Raw genomic sequence first — 15609 nt, forward strand, 5'->3', positions numbered from 1 at the left:
GCAAACTATGATTGGCTAGTTAGTTACTAGCCAATCGTAAGTATCACGAGCTGCTCGGGAGCGAGCTGATAGAGTTAAGGGGCAAATATGCCACACGCAACATGGCGGACCCGCTCACGCAATGCAGCAATGGCCTGACTAGCTCGTCACGGCTTTGCGCTGTGTATTCAGCGGGTCACGTGATCAGGTTGGTTTTCCGGGAGTTGTCGAAGGAAATATTCTTGTTTCCACTTTATTTTAAACGTAATTTATAAATGGAGAGATCTCTAAACACAGATCCAGCTCAACACTTAAATGGTCAGTGAAAAGATCCTGACAGCAACAGTTGTCTATTTTACTTTTCTTGCTCGCTGTTAAGGCTCTTTGTCATCTTTTCTTTCCAGATGGACAATGGCGCAATTGGATCGGGTTTTGGTGAGTGACAGTTGGTCCAGAACCAAGAATGGTGTCATTATGTTGTTAATTAAACCAACTATAATTGTCGAGCTACTAAATTAACATCTAAAGATATGATCGAACGCGCTGGGCTAAAATATGAAGTGAAAGCGATCAGTCCTCATGGTCGATACGTCTGTGTAAGCTCTCAGTCGTACAGGAGTGGTCCATCGATGAGAAGGTTTCTTGATCATGGTCGATACGGTGCTCGAAAGCTGTTAACGCTTGTCCCGGAAGGGCGGTCGTCCGGCATGTTTTCCATCTTTCAATTAGGCCTTTCGGTCTTTTCTGGTGGTCGCATTTAAAAATCATCATTGATATTTTTTTCCAATTGTTTTCAAGCTCAAAAAGTTTTCCATTTTAAAATCTTTGTGGATTTTTTCTTCACCTTTTCAGGCTCTTCGGATTGTGCAACAACTTTGCATATGTAGTCATGCTCAGTGGCGCTCAAGATATCCTCACAAAACAAGAATCCCAAAACACCACCATATTTGTATGTCAACTTTTTTGTTTCATTGGAATATATCTCTTGGAAAACACTTTTTTTGTCAATTGGTGAATCAGTTAGAGTTGCTTCTGTTGCGCTCTCCACTATAGTAAGGGAGATACGGTGTTGTGGGATCCAGAAAAAAACCACAAGACAAGCAATGTGATACGTCTTGACTCAACAGTGGTTTACTTCGAATGCCCCGATCTAATGCAAACGTACGCGCACAACAATTTCCGGTCCAACGATCTAAATCGGTCCGACACGAAACATGAACCGAAGCAGGCGTTCCATGTTTAAATAAACATTTTCGATATATATCATTTGTAAACCAATAGAACTACGCGAATGTAACCAAAATAGGAAATACGATAATTTACAACCTGTCACATACTCCCCCTCAAAATAGATGTTGTCCCCAACATATGTACTAGTAAATACATAAATACGCTGGACGACGTGCCCAAAACAATGACGCACGGTATTATGAACTGCATCCAAATATGAACTATAATAATGAACAGTTTACAGACTGGAACTCTTTTCATACATTCTGTTTACATTATAACAATCAACAATTCACAGACTGGAACTCTTTTCATACATTCCGTTTTACTTATACAGGGCTCATCGGGGTCTTCTTGTTTCCATCTCACTGTTCTATTAAACCGAAGTGTCGATTAACCATTTCTGTAGTATTTCGTGGCATAATAGGGGTGTGCGCCATACATCCAAGGCATTGTCTGTTCACCATGATATGGTACTGTCCCTACATTGTAGCAAGATGGCGAACCAAGGCGATCATACGTGAATACCTTGGGTCTCCTGTGTTCTCGTCGTGGCCGTTGATTTCCCCCAATATCAGGATTACTGGGGGGTGGCTGGGGAAAAGGGGGACACACTGTCACAGGTGGATCATTTTCCGGACCAATGTTGCCCTCCTGAGATTGGTCAACTTCCGCAGCTCCCGGCTCCGTCCCCGGCAGTTCATTCCCCAGTTGATTGTCATCATGGTGGGTTGTCTCCACAAAGCTCACGTCCCGCGGTTCTGGTGAGTCTGGTCGGGTGCTCTGGCGATGCAACACTGGATAATACTCATCCTCCTCATCATCCTCTTCCGGATCCATTTCCGGCATCTTGTTCGGTCGTTGCCGAGTGGACTTTTCCTTGGACTGGGACTGTAGTGAAGTCTCTAATGGCAAATGATCACATGGCAGCAAGAGATTGCGGTGGAGTATCCTAGATCTGCCCTTCCCCCTCTCAGGTTTCAGCTCATAAACTGGAATGTCTTGGCTGACTTGACGAACCACTGTATGAACAACATCCTCCCAGTGGTTTCTCAGTTTGCCTGAACCTCCACGTGGGGTTAAGTTTCGAACCAGAACACGATCACCGGGCAACAGGGTAGAATACTTTAGTTTACTGTCATATAGTCTCTTACTCCTGGCAGCAGCTTTGTTGTTATTTTCTTGCGTGATCGCATACGCTTCCTCCATGCCCTGTTTCCACTTCTTCACATAGTCCTTCTGGTTGGTTTCACCCTGGTTCGAGTCTGGATTCCAACTAAACAACATATCAACTGGCAAACGTGGTGAACGTCCATAAAGTAAGTAAAAAGGTGAGAACCCTGTCACCTCACTTTTGGTACAGTTGTAAGCATAAACGAGTTTGTTTAGTGAGTCTTTCCAGTTACTCTTTTGTTTCTCTGTCAGTGTCTTTAACATCTGGATCAGTGTTCGATTAAATCGTTCAACTTGTCCATTTCCCTGTGGATGGTAGGGAGTTGTCCTTGAACCCGCAACCCCACAATATTCCTTCAGTTGAGCAAAAAGTTGATTTTCAAATTCACCACCCTGATCATGGTGAATTCGAAGGGGGAACCCAAACTTTAAAGCATAGTCATTAAAGATTTTGTCTGCCGCTGTTTTGCCAGCTTTGGACGTTGTAGCATAAACTTGAGCGAAACGTGTAAAATGGTCTACTAGCACAAGCACGTATTCATAACCACCCTTACATTTGTCAAGATGCAAAAAGTCAACGGAGACAAGTTCAAAAGGCTGAGTAGTCACAATATTAGTAAGAGGGGCTCTGGTCTCACGGTTGGGCTTTTTGTGTTTTAGGCACACACACTCTCTCAGTACATAGTCCTCTATTTCTTTTTGCATAAAGGGCCAGTAAAAACGATCCCTTACAAGGGAAAGAGTCCTTTCTACACCATGGTGGCCCATTTCATCATGCAGCTCTTTTAACACTGTCACCTTGTGTTTTTCAGGAAGCAGTAGTTGGGTTCTGTTTGCCGTTTTTCTGTACAAAACACCTCTGTCATTAAAGTGTAGCTTGTCCCATTCCCTCACAAGACAAACAACTTGAGGACAATGCTTTCTTAGTTCAGTACCTAGCGGTTTCGTCTCCGCCAGTTTGTATCTAATAATATGTCCTATAATGGGGTCAGTCTCTTGATCTAGCTTGATCTGTCCAACAGTCAATGGGGCTATCGGTGTATTTAGTGACACCTCGGCACACATAGCTGAGATTCCCATAGACCAAGCTGCACTAGACTCGTTCTGTTGGTCAACCGCTTGTACGGCAGCACTCACAGCATCATACGACATTTCTTTTGTACATCCTTCCATATATGTTACCATATCAAGGGGCATCCTAGATAAACTGTCTGCATCAACATTTTCCTTACCGGGACGATATTTAACAGTAAAATTAAAATCAGAAAGTTCTGCGACCCACCTGCACCCAGTTGCATTTAACTTAGCAGTCGACAGTACATACGTGAGTGGATTATTGTCACTATACACAGTGAAGAATGGTGCATAGTACAAATAATCACGAAACTTGTCTGTGATCGCCCACTTAAGCGCCAAAAATTCCAACTTGCCCGAGTGTAAATTATAATTCTTCTCAGCTGCAGTTAATGTCCGAGAGCCATAGGCTATCACGCGAAGTTTGCCATTTTGTCTTTGGTACAACACAGCACCTAAACCCCGGTTAGAGGCATCTGTATGCAAAATGAAAGGATGCGCGAAGTCAGGAAAACCTAAAACTGGTGGTTGAACTAAACAGTCTATTAGCTGCTCTAACACTGACTGATGCTCATCACTCCACTCAATACGTGTGTTGGAAGACACACTGTTATGTCTCACTTTCCATTTTTGTCTTTGATGCTGCTGAGTCTCAACATTCAGAGGGGCTTTAAGCAAAGCATACAAGGGACTAGCGATACAAGAGAAATCTTTGATGTATTGCCTATAATAGCTTAATAGTCCCAAAATGGCTCGAAGCTCACCGACAGTGCCTGGCTGCTTGTTTTTCAGGGCACGCACTGCTGCTGTATCTGCCGGGTCCATTCTGCTCCCCTCAGCAGAGACAATCCTGCCGAGGTACCTCACTTCCGGCTTAAAGAGGTCACACTTTCGGGCTTTGAGTTTTATTCCATTTTCCCTGAGACGTCGCAACACTCGTCTGACGTCCTCAACGTGGTTGTCAAATGTCCCGCTGAAAACAAGAATGTCATCAAGATAGGGGACACATATTTCGTCCCGTAACCCCTCCAGACATTGTTCCATACACCGCTGGAACGCTGCTGGTGCATTCATGAGTCCAAACGGAATTCGAATCCATTCATAAAGGCCCCAAGGGGTCACGAAGGCAGTCAGGTGTCGGCTCCCTTTGGACATGAACCCCTGGTGGTATGCTTTGCCTTGGTCCAGCAGCGAGAAGATGGTGTTACCCCCAAGGCTATCCACCACGTCCTGTACCCGTGGGATGGGGTGCCGGTCAGGGTGTGTTTTCCGGTTCAGCTCTCTGTAATCAATACATAAGCGCAGTGTACCATCTTTTTTCCTGACACAGACGACAGGGGATGAGTAGGAGGAAGTGGACTTTTCCACCCACCCCTGCGCTATCAAGTCCTGTAAATAGTCTTTCACCTCTCTGTACATTGGCTTTGGGACAGACATATATGTCTTTGAAACAGGCTCAGTGTCTTTCAACAAAATGTCCATTTGTAGGTTTTCCACACACCCTATGTCGTCGTCCGATTTTGAAAATGATGCCGATTCCTCTCTCAACATCTGCTGAACGGTCTTTCTTTTATCTTCGTCCAAATGAGAAAGGTCAATTGGGGGGTCCCACTGCTCACTGAGAGCGATGGTGGTATTCTGGACATGGACCTCATTGACAACCACTGAAGGAAGGTCCCTTTTAAATATGTTAAGTGGGTAGACAGACCCTACCGACTGCACTGTACCAATAATAGCCTTTACTGGAAACCTAATATCATGATTAGTAGGGTTCTGGACACTAACAACTATCCTAGGGATGGAACCTGCCTTAACTGAGACCAACGAGTCACAAAGCTCGAGGCCATCTGGCCACTGTGGGTTTTCACTTGGCTCAAAAACCAATGTAACATCTTCCTTAAAGGGCTTAGCCTGTACTTTGCATGGAATAATAAGTGAGCTATGCCTGGCTATAGTGAATCTCTCATTTGTTGTTTTTACACGGTACTCATGTGCTTGTCCCAGACTAACTGCTTTTATGAAAGTGGCAGCTTTATTGCGCTTAAGGTGGGGAAAAGCTAGTCTAACCGATTTCAAGAGCTTTTCTGTATCCCCTGTTTGTGACTCATTAGAGAGGCTATCTAACACAAGACGCTCAATGACATTAAACCCTATGATAGGACACTGTTGCTGGTCACCTTTTAGTACTAATACTGGTACAAGTAGCCCTGGATCATTAGCACCAAGTTTAAATGATATCTCAAGCCATCCTACATAAGGCATATCCGTTCCATTAGCTGCCACAATATTGAGAGTGTTATCAGGGTCAATAAGTTCATTCACATTTTTCAATGACACGTCAGGTAAGTTTGTTTGTTTCCATAACTCATCTACAGCACACACCTGGGACCCCGAGTCCCAGAGTGCTTCAACCCTTTTGTTACCCAAAAAGCACCGAATAAGACATTTCTTTCCCACTAACTCCCTGACCGAAGGTAATTTGCCACACTGGTTCTTATCTGTACGCTCGACAAATGACTGCTTATGTCTCTTCTGAACGGGGCCACGTGTGTGGGGCTTACATTCCATTTTCATAGCACCACTGTAACACTGGGACCTATCTGTCTCTGTGGTCACACCATGTCCCACTGGAGTAACCCTTTCTAGTTTAAAGCATGGTTCCTAGCTGAGTTCTGTGCTTTGCAGCCTGCTCTGAAATGTTCACTACTTCCACATTTAAAACAGTGCTGACAATATTCTTCACCTGTCTGAATACAAGAATAACACCTGGGCTGAGGGCGACGGGGCATGTAGTACTGCGGAGGGGCGAACCGCTGCTGGAACTGTGCTGCCCCCCTCATCGGCCTGGGCCCTGGTGCTGGGTGGTACTGCTGAAGAGCTGATGGGGAGTGCTGGGTGTAGTAGTGCCTGGCTGGTGGATCTACCTGATATTGTGAAGGTGGAGTGAAGGCGACCTGTTCAGGGTAGTGGTCAGGCAGGCGTTCAGGTCCTCCGCTGGTGGGCTGAGAAGTGGCTGTTGGTTTCTGAATAGTCTCTTTGATCTGGGACACTTCTGCACGCAGCTCTTTTAACAGCATCATCTCTGACCTCATCTCTTTGATCTCTGAGAGGAGTTCATTCGGCACAGTAACAGTATTCTGCTTTAAGACTGTCTTCTTCCCAATCGGGACTGGTGTGTCATCTACCTGGACAGTGTTCAGCGTTGTCACCCGTGCAGCAGCATTTTTCTTTTTTTCCTGTCGCTCTTTTTCATTTGCACATGCCATGTTTAATTTTTCTAACAGTACTTCATCTGATGTGGTGGTTAGCAGGAGGAAAGGTTGCATGTCACTCTTTACATTGTCACTCTGTAACCCCGTCAGAACTGTGTGCAGGAATAAACTCTGGACCAACGTGGGATCATACTTCACCTCTGATTCAGCTTCTTGAGATGCAAAAAGAATCCTTTGACGAAGATCCATTGCACGCAGTAGAAATTTCTGTGGGGACTCTTTATTAGTCTGCACTTCCGATGAGAGCTGCTTGTACAACTCAGTGGCTCCTCTCTCTTGATAGTGAGATCGGAGAATCCTTCGTAAAGAAGTTAGGGTAAGATTTTCTTTCCCTTCGAGGTAGCTTCTCAACTGCAGACCTGGTGTTATGGCACGAACCACTGCATCGATGATCTCATCCCCCTGGTAGCCTTTACTGAGCCCACTTTCTATCTGTCTGACCAAATTAGGAAATGTGAGTTTATCTTTTTGTCCGAGTTCACCTATTTGTCCAGATATTTTGAAATCTTTGCGCCAGGGGGCAGTGTCTGGGGGCACTATGCTTCTCTTTCGCACTGCATCCCGACCTTTTTCACTTGGTTTGGCTATTCCTGGTTCAAAATCTTTTATACTTTCAATCAAGTCCTTTATACGTAGCAAATCTGACATTCCTCCATCTTCTAGCTCTAATTCAGCTCTTTCAATGTAGGTTGACACAATATTAATTAGTTGGCCTCGAGTCTTTCCTGTAAGTTGCTCTCTTTCCAGTCCAGATATTTGGATTTCAGCACATAACTCTGACAACTGTTGAAAATTCAGTCCAAATAACTTGCCTTTGATGTCCAACTGTAATTCCTCTAACGCCATTTTCGAGAGGGTAGACGCAGTTCAGCTGGCCGGATTCACTTCAAAGTCTTCCAGTGCCCTCCAGTGGTGGCTGTACGCACAGAGATGCAACTAGAGCACATGTAGAAACAAACCAGTAAACGGCGACGCCACTCCGACTGGGTTGATTGGGGATATTCGGCGCGAGCTTCTACCCACGGCGAGTAGACAACACTCGAACGCAAATATCCCAGCGGTGCCTCCAAAATGTTGCGCTCTCCACTATAGTAAGGGAGATACGGTGTTGTGGGATCCAGAAAAAAACCACAAGACAAGCAATGTGATACGTCTTGACTCAACAGTGGTTTACTTCGAATGCCCCGATCTAATGCAAACGTACGCGCACAACAATTTCCGGTCCAACGATCTAAATCGGTCCGACACGAAACATGAACCGAAGCAGGCGTTCCATGTTTAAATAAACATTTTCGATATATATCATTTGTAAACCAATAGAACTACGCGAATGTAACCAAAATAGGAAATACGATAATTTACAACCTGTCACACTTCATTGTTCCTGAATCTTTATGGTTCAACTATTGGTGTCTAAATTCACAGTATTAGGAATGAATTTTGGAATTAAGACTCTTCCCTTTGGTTGTTTCCTTTCAGAACACTTCTTTAAATACGTTTTCTACAGAATTTAAAGACACAAATCCCAGCAACGGCAGTCGCTATGACTGCAATTCTGTCTCAACAGCGGTAAGTGGGAATTATTTGTTCATCTTTAAATAAACTCTACAATGATGAAATATTGAGTTTTATTATTTGTTTATTTATTTAGTTTAACTTTTTTTTAAATGTGTGGAACTGATGTTAAGTGGGCAGGCAATTACAGTAAATAAATGCAACAAAATGACTTGGATGCAATACTAGTTGGCTTTAAAAAATACAGTATATCTAGGTCACAGTTTTGCAGTCAATTGCAAGCATGTAGGATTGCACATGTCATCATAATAAAACAATGTGTGTAAAAAGTCAAGGTATCCTCTGATTTGTTTATTTTTTCCATTCCCATGCAGGCTGTACTATTAGCTGACATACTTCCAACTCTGATCATTAAGATGACTGCTCCGCTTGTTATCCACAAAGTACCTTATGGGTAATTTACCTGGACAATAGAAGTGAAACACGCAATATATAACGAGAATACACTATATAGCTATCCAGCTAGCTAGCTAGATAGCTCGTGAGATAGATAGCTAGATTGCTAGCTAGATTGCGAGCTAAATCGCTAGGTAGGTCGCTGGCTAGATTGCTCGATCGCTAGATAGATAGATCGCTTGCTAGATAGACCGCTAGCTAGATAGATAGATCACTAGATTGCTAGCTAGATAGATAGATCGCTAGCTAGCTAGATAGATTGATAGATAGATCGCTAGATAGATCGCTAGATAGATAGATAGATCGCTAGCGAGACAGATGTTTTTTTTTTTTTAGTGGAACATATGCTATCTAGATAGATGCATGCATATATTCTCAATTTAATGTATTACAATATTGAAGTTTAAACAAATCTTGTTTTGTCATGTTTTTACAAACCTGTCTGTAAGTACATATTGATTTTTGTTTCAGATTTCGAGTCTTATTCTGCGTCACCATGGCCGCCACGAGTTTCCTTGTCGTTTCCTTCTCTTCAACTGTTTGGATGAGCATCATAGGTAATCGACTTAAGAACACGTTTTTGTCATAACTGTTTTGAATTGAAAGATAGTATTAGATATTTTATAGCTATTAAAGCAATCTATGATGGAATAAGATGTGAATAAAATTCACCCAATGTATAATCAGTACAACAATCGTATTGTCAGAGATTTTTGTTTCTAATTTCTGATGTCACCCAAACCTTTCAAAGACAAATGTACAATTATTTTCCTCTTCTTCTTATGATTAAGGTATAATTATTTAAATACTGTATCCCTACAGGTGTGATTTTTGCAAGTACCAGTGCAGGATTTGGAGAGTTATCCTTCCTTTCCTTAACTGTCTTCTATAGCAGGTATGTACAGAAATTGAGTTCCCATTTGACTGTTGTTACATTCATTGATTGGAAATCTTGCTGCTGAAAGTTTTGTCATGAGGAAATCACCCCCCCAAAATTGTAGTGGGTTGGAATCAGGTGGCTAACTTGTTTGCCTTAAAAAAAACATTGTCTTCAACAGAAATTCTCAGGAAGATAAAATAAAATGGCTGATCATTAAAGGACAATCGACACCACTTTTTTATTTCCTAACTCACATGAGAAAAAATGTTTTATAGCATCTGAAATACCCAAAACACGCAGGCTGATATTTGTAGTCAAATGCAAAACACCAATAAAAATGACTTAAAGTGTCCGAAAACGACTTCAAAATGACCCTAGAAATTGTGAGTGTCAGAAGGTCCCGCCCCCTTGTTCGTGACGTCACGCCAGGACGTCTTTGTCTTGCTCTAGAATCAAAACAATGGCTTCAGATTGAGAGAAGATGCTTTCTTGTTACTCATCCAGTTATGAATATGATTCAAATAGTTCTGAAGAGGAAAGCATACATGTTTGCAATCGATTAAAGAAGTATACTAACCATGATTTCTTTTTTTTTTACATTTTCTTACAACATTAAAAAAAGTGGTTTCACCTGTTGTAGGGATGTACTTGGAGCCTGGAGTTCTGGAACTGGTGGCGCTGGTGTTTTTGGTGCACTTCTTTATTCAGGCCTGACTCAAGTTGGTCTTTCACCCCAAGTCACGCTGTTAATCATGCTGACCATTCCTTTCACCATGCTGATTAGGTAAGTGAGAAAAGAATACACAGAAATACTGGAAGATACTTAAAAATTGTCCATTCTCATCGACAGAAAATTTGTTGAAAATAATTTGGAATTAATAAAATGCATTATTTCCTAAATTGTTATCATTAAGTAATAGAGATTAGACAGAATAAGAAGTGATCATCTTTCAAAGTTTCCTGCTGTTATATGCTTAGTCAACATGTGTGACTCGAATACACAATTGAAGCACAGACAACCTGGGGTCAATCTGAGGTCAATAGACGCAGCAAGTTAAACTGTCATCTTCATCTGGGAGATCTGGCCTTGGGCAGAATTTAGGACTTGGGAAACCCTTTATCACCGAAGCAATTTACGACTTGAAACTCCTTCACAGGAAGAGCTCATTAGCCAGGTTACAAATGTATCAGTTCATGGAAGAGACAATGTTTTATTGCTGACAGCTGTTTGTTCTTAGAGATGTGGTATTCTAATCAAGAAAACTATGTTTTACTAATGTCTCACTTCAATTTGCATCAATAAATAGTTTGGCCGAGGGCTGCAGAATTCAGGCGTCTGTCATGAATGCCTGCGTCTCCTGCCGGCAGTAAATACAATCTTTCTGGGTTCGAGTCTTTGTCCACAATGTCCGATCGAACATCTCTGACATGAAGGTAATCTACTGCTATATTTCTTCTTCTAGCTATTTTTTCCTGCTGCTTCCACCGCCTTCATTTCCTCAATGGAAACGCCAAGAAAGCTATCACGGCATCCAGACTGGTGAGGAAAGAGAACGGCTAATGGATGGGTCACAAGAAGAACAGCAAACATGTCCGCAAGGTAGAAATCAAATCGACAGCTAGCTCGTTGTGGGTCGTTGAAGATACAGATGCTGTTAATAACGCTTACAAAATACTGAAAATAATCATGCTTATTAAGAATAGCGTATTTTGATGTGTCTTTGAGCAGAGGACATGACGTCCGGAATGCTCACCCTCACTGAAAAAATGTACATCTTCAAAGTAAGTCCAATAGCAATTCAATCAACCACATTGATAATGCAGTCGAAATGAAAAGTCTAAACCCCGCCTCCCCGTGCCAGGTTGGGTTATGGCATTGAATAAATAAATGAATACATAAATGAATGAATAAGTGAGTGAAGAATCATAAATAAATATATAAATAAATACACAAATATATCAACAAATAATCAAATAAATATATCAATAAATAATCAAATAAAAATATATATAAATAGTCAAATAAATATATAATCAAATAAATAAAAAATGAAATAATGAATAAATACATACATACATAAATAAACAAATAAATACATAAATAAATAAACAGGTGAAAAGAGGAATAAACACACAAATAAATAAATACATGAATAATTAAATCAATAAGTGAACAAATAAATACATAAATGAATATATAAATAACCAAATAAGTAAAAAAAAATCAACAAAATAAGACACAGATAAATAAATACACAGGTGAATAGATTGATAATGACATGAATAAATACACAAATAAATATATAACTAAATAAATATCCGAACAAATAAAAAAAGAAAAAAACTAACACACAAATAGATATATACATATATAACTAAATAAATAACAGAATAAATAAAAAAGAAAATAATTAATACACAGTTAAATAAATACACAGATGAATCGATAAATAAATACATAAATAAAAAACAAATACGTTTAAAAAAAACAAATAAATAGGTAAATAAATTAATGAATGAAATGGAACCTTTTTTCCCATTTGGGAATGTAACCTAATCTAATTTGATTGGAAAAAAAATAAGAAGAGGCACTAGAAATATATGAAATAGTGTGGTTGCATAAGTATTAACACCCTCTTACAACTTTCCAAATTAACTCCTGTTAAATAACCAGCAATACACAGACCACGCCTCTTTGTTTAAATTATTTGAATAATTGCATTTTCTACAGGTTTTATGTCATTGTAATAAAGCTTCCCATTAATTGAGCCTTTTTTCTCAGCTCATTCTTAATTTCATCATTTCCTTCAGGGTTTGATGCCCTTTATCTGCGCCTTGGGATTAGTCTATTTTGCCGAATACTTCATTAATCAAGGTTTGGTAAGTTCGCACTATTGACGTTTTTCATTGATGATTTATTAGATGTGATTTATAACTTTTGAATATGAAACTTGTGTTTTCCCAGATGGAGCTTTTGTATTTCCGGAATTTTTTCCTCACCCACGCCGAGCAGTATCGCTGGTTTGTCATTTGCATTCAAATTTTCATTGATCCGTTTTCTACTATTAAACCTTTAAACTAACAGTATTTTGACTGATTGTATAGATTGAATATTTAGTACAGTGATACCTCGGTTTACGAACCCCTTGACTTACAAACTGTTTGGTTTACGAATGTTAAATTTATGAACATTTAACCTTGGCATACAAACTATTTTTCGGGATACGCACGGAGCGCTACAATGAGTGATGTGTCGTTCGCAAACAAGCCCGTTCTCCGAACAAGAAAATGGCAGCCGACTCATTTTTGTCCTCTATTGCCCGCCCCCAGTCTTCGGTTAAAGCCACGTGATTGGTCAAGAACGCAGCAGTGATTGGGGGAGGGGTTAAACATTAAAGAGACTGGCAGATGACAAAATGGAGAGAAAACAGTGACATTCAGACTTGTTTCAACTTTGATAGTTCAAAGGCAGAGTGTAGACTGCAAGGTTAAAATTCCATTCAATCAGGCTGCACAAATAACCCGCACAAACCATTTGTACACTTGATGCAAAAAAGTTATCAACCCAGGTAAAACAGAACACAATTGATGAGGAACTAGGTAAAATTATCGCAGAGAAAGCACCGACAAGGGATCATTCCTCAAGATGGTGAAAAAAGGGCTACCTTCCTCATCAAGTGTTTAATGCTGATGAAATCGGCCACTCCATTCCATCAAGCCAACAACAACCATAACAAAGGTCAATAAAACCACTTTATTATATAGTACAGTTTATTTCTTTAATTATAATACCATAGCACATTTATTGTACATAAAATAAGGTATATTTTGTGTAGTTTTAAGGCTTAGAAAAGTAGAAAACTATGTTTTATGGGGACCTGGGAACGGATTATTCTCATTTTAATAGTTTCCTATGAGAAATTAATTTTTGGGATACACACTTTTCGCCTTACACACTCTCTGTGAACTAATTAAGTTTCCAAGGTATCCAAGGTGTCACTGTATTTCCCAATCAATCAATCAATCAATAGAATCCAATGTTGTTCCTTTTCTCTTAGGTATCAGACATCTTATCAGGTTGGCGTGTTTGTCTCTCGATCATCGCTTTGCTGTGTGAAGATCAGAAAGCTCTGGGCCCTTGCTTTTCTACAGGTAAGCTATATCAAAAGAACTAAATAATAATAATAATGTTGTTTTTTTTGTTTACTCCGCAGGTGTTGAATGCAGTGTTGCTCTTGTTGCAAGTGTCCTACCAGTTTCTTCCCAGTGCCTGGTTGGTGTTTGCCATCATCCTCTATGAGGGTCTGCTAGGCGGAACTGCATATGTCAACACATTCTACTTCATTAGCAAAGAGGTATGATTGACTTCATCACTTATTTTTAAGCATCTTATTTTGTCACTCACAATACATTTGCGCAGTCTGGCTTCTACTTATGTTGACCTTAAAGGACAAGCGACACCTCCAGATTAGTTGCGTCCATAATTTGTAAAATCACTTCAAATGACTTCTACTGAGCGCATTTGACAAAGATTCCAGCGCATGTAGCGATATTTTGCCTTTTAAGACTTGCACTGAATATTTAGGAAGTCTTGTTTTCGAGTTGGTGACGATGCCCTAAGTGACGTCACGGAGGGAACGCCCCTGACCGAGAAAGCGACACACAATGCTTGTTGGGTACTTTGTTTGGTCTGAAAACACAGTGTTGATCCGTGAAATTAGAAGGAAAACACATGAATAACGCGATGGTGAATCGTTGTGTGTTGCACCAAGACTACTATTTGATAGTAGTTGACACAAATTCCCAGCAGACAAATCATCCCATTTCCAATGGAACTTGGGCGCCATCTTGTGCGTTTTTCTGGGATGCTACAATGGAGTCCTGACGGCTCGAATTGATCCGGAAGGACTCCTTTAATCGATTGCAAACATGTATGCTTTCCTCTTCAGAACTATTTGAATCATATTCATAACTGGATGAGTAACAAGAAAGCATCTTCTCCCAATCTGAAGCCATTGGTTTGATTCTGGAGAAAGGCATAAGGTCCTGGCGTGACATCACGAAAAAGGGGGCGGGACCTTCTGAAACACGCCATTTTCGGGGTGATTTTGAAGTAGTTTTGGGACACTTTAACTCATTTTTATTGTTGTTTTGCATTTGACTAAAACTCTCAGCCTGCATGTTTTGAGTATTTTAGATGCTATAAAACGTTTTTCTGATGTCAGTTCGGAAACATAAAAATGGTGTCGGTTGTCCTCTAAATCTTCCCTTGACCGTTGAGTGAAAGTTCCTGTCAAAAATGTTGCACATCCTCCGTCGACTAAATTTTCATTGTAGGATGTACAAAATGAACAAGCGCTCGTGTCTATCTTGTCATACTTTTTCTTCCTTCGGACCACGCCCATCCTTATGATTTTTATTTGTTTGTTTTTCTAGACGGAAGACAGACATCGAGAGTTTGCCATGGCCGCGGCCAGCGTCGGAGACAGTGTGGGCATCGCTTTGGCTGCAGTTGCCGCTTTCCCCGTCCACAGGTACTTCTGTTCCCTTTGATCCAGTCGACAAACTGACAAAAAGTCCAAATCCGAGGAGCGCGTCCATCGTCGACTTTGAAACAAATCAACTAAAAGCTTGAAAGACGGGTTGTTCTTGTTCAATTTTAAAAGCTGAAAAGTATTTTTGTGGGGGATTTTAAAACCAGCTTCCTGTTTATAGCCTGCATTTTTATTTTCTTCTGTCAATTAAATTTTTATTTGAGTTGAGCCCTGAGCTGCCTTGGCTGTTCGTGAAATTGTTGTAACCCTGTTGATCGGGTTGATCGGGTGCATGAGAAGGTTCATGCAAATATCTGATCAATACTACAAAGTCAGCACAGAGGTCAAATTATTTGCAGGAAAATGATGAAACAACACCAGAAATGGCCACTAGCTGTCATTTACATGCTACTCAGTAGCTTTTTTACCTCAATTGACATCACTGGTGTCAAAGTCGCGGCCCAAGGGCCAAATCTGGCCCGCCAGATCATTTTAT

General features: G+C 40.7%; 1 protein-coding gene across 2 annotated transcripts; it reads left to right on the forward strand.

The window, feature by feature from the left end:
• The first annotated feature begins 169 nt into the window (after positions 1–169).
• On the forward strand, positions 170–15341 carry cln3 (CLN3 lysosomal/endosomal transmembrane protein, battenin). 2 transcript variants are annotated; one of them, XM_089018616.1, is made up of 15 exons: positions 170–297; positions 384–414; positions 832–928; positions 8208–8297; positions 8618–8697; positions 9171–9256; positions 9522–9594; positions 10220–10363; positions 11043–11179; positions 11309–11361; positions 12391–12459; positions 12545–12600; positions 13638–13731; positions 13794–13934; positions 15016–15341. In XM_089018616.1, exons 1-15 carry the CDS (start codon positions 255–257, stop codon positions 15130–15132), a joined length of 1311 nt encoding a protein of 436 aa, XP_088874742.1. In that variant the 5' UTR covers positions 170–254; the 3' UTR covers positions 15133–15341. The 2 variants fall into 2 exon arrangements, with proteins under 2 accessions (XP_088874742.1, XP_088874743.1); XM_089018617.1 differs by lacking the exon at positions 832–928 and having other exon boundaries at positions 175–297.
• Positions 15342–15609: the final 268 nt, after the last annotated feature.

Source organism: Hippocampus bargibanti, linkage group LG17, assembly GCF_051943395.1.
Source record: "Hippocampus bargibanti isolate YZ-2025 linkage group LG17, ASM5194339v1, whole genome shotgun sequence".
NCBI lineage: Eukaryota > Metazoa > Chordata > Actinopteri > Syngnathiformes > Syngnathidae > Hippocampus > Hippocampus bargibanti.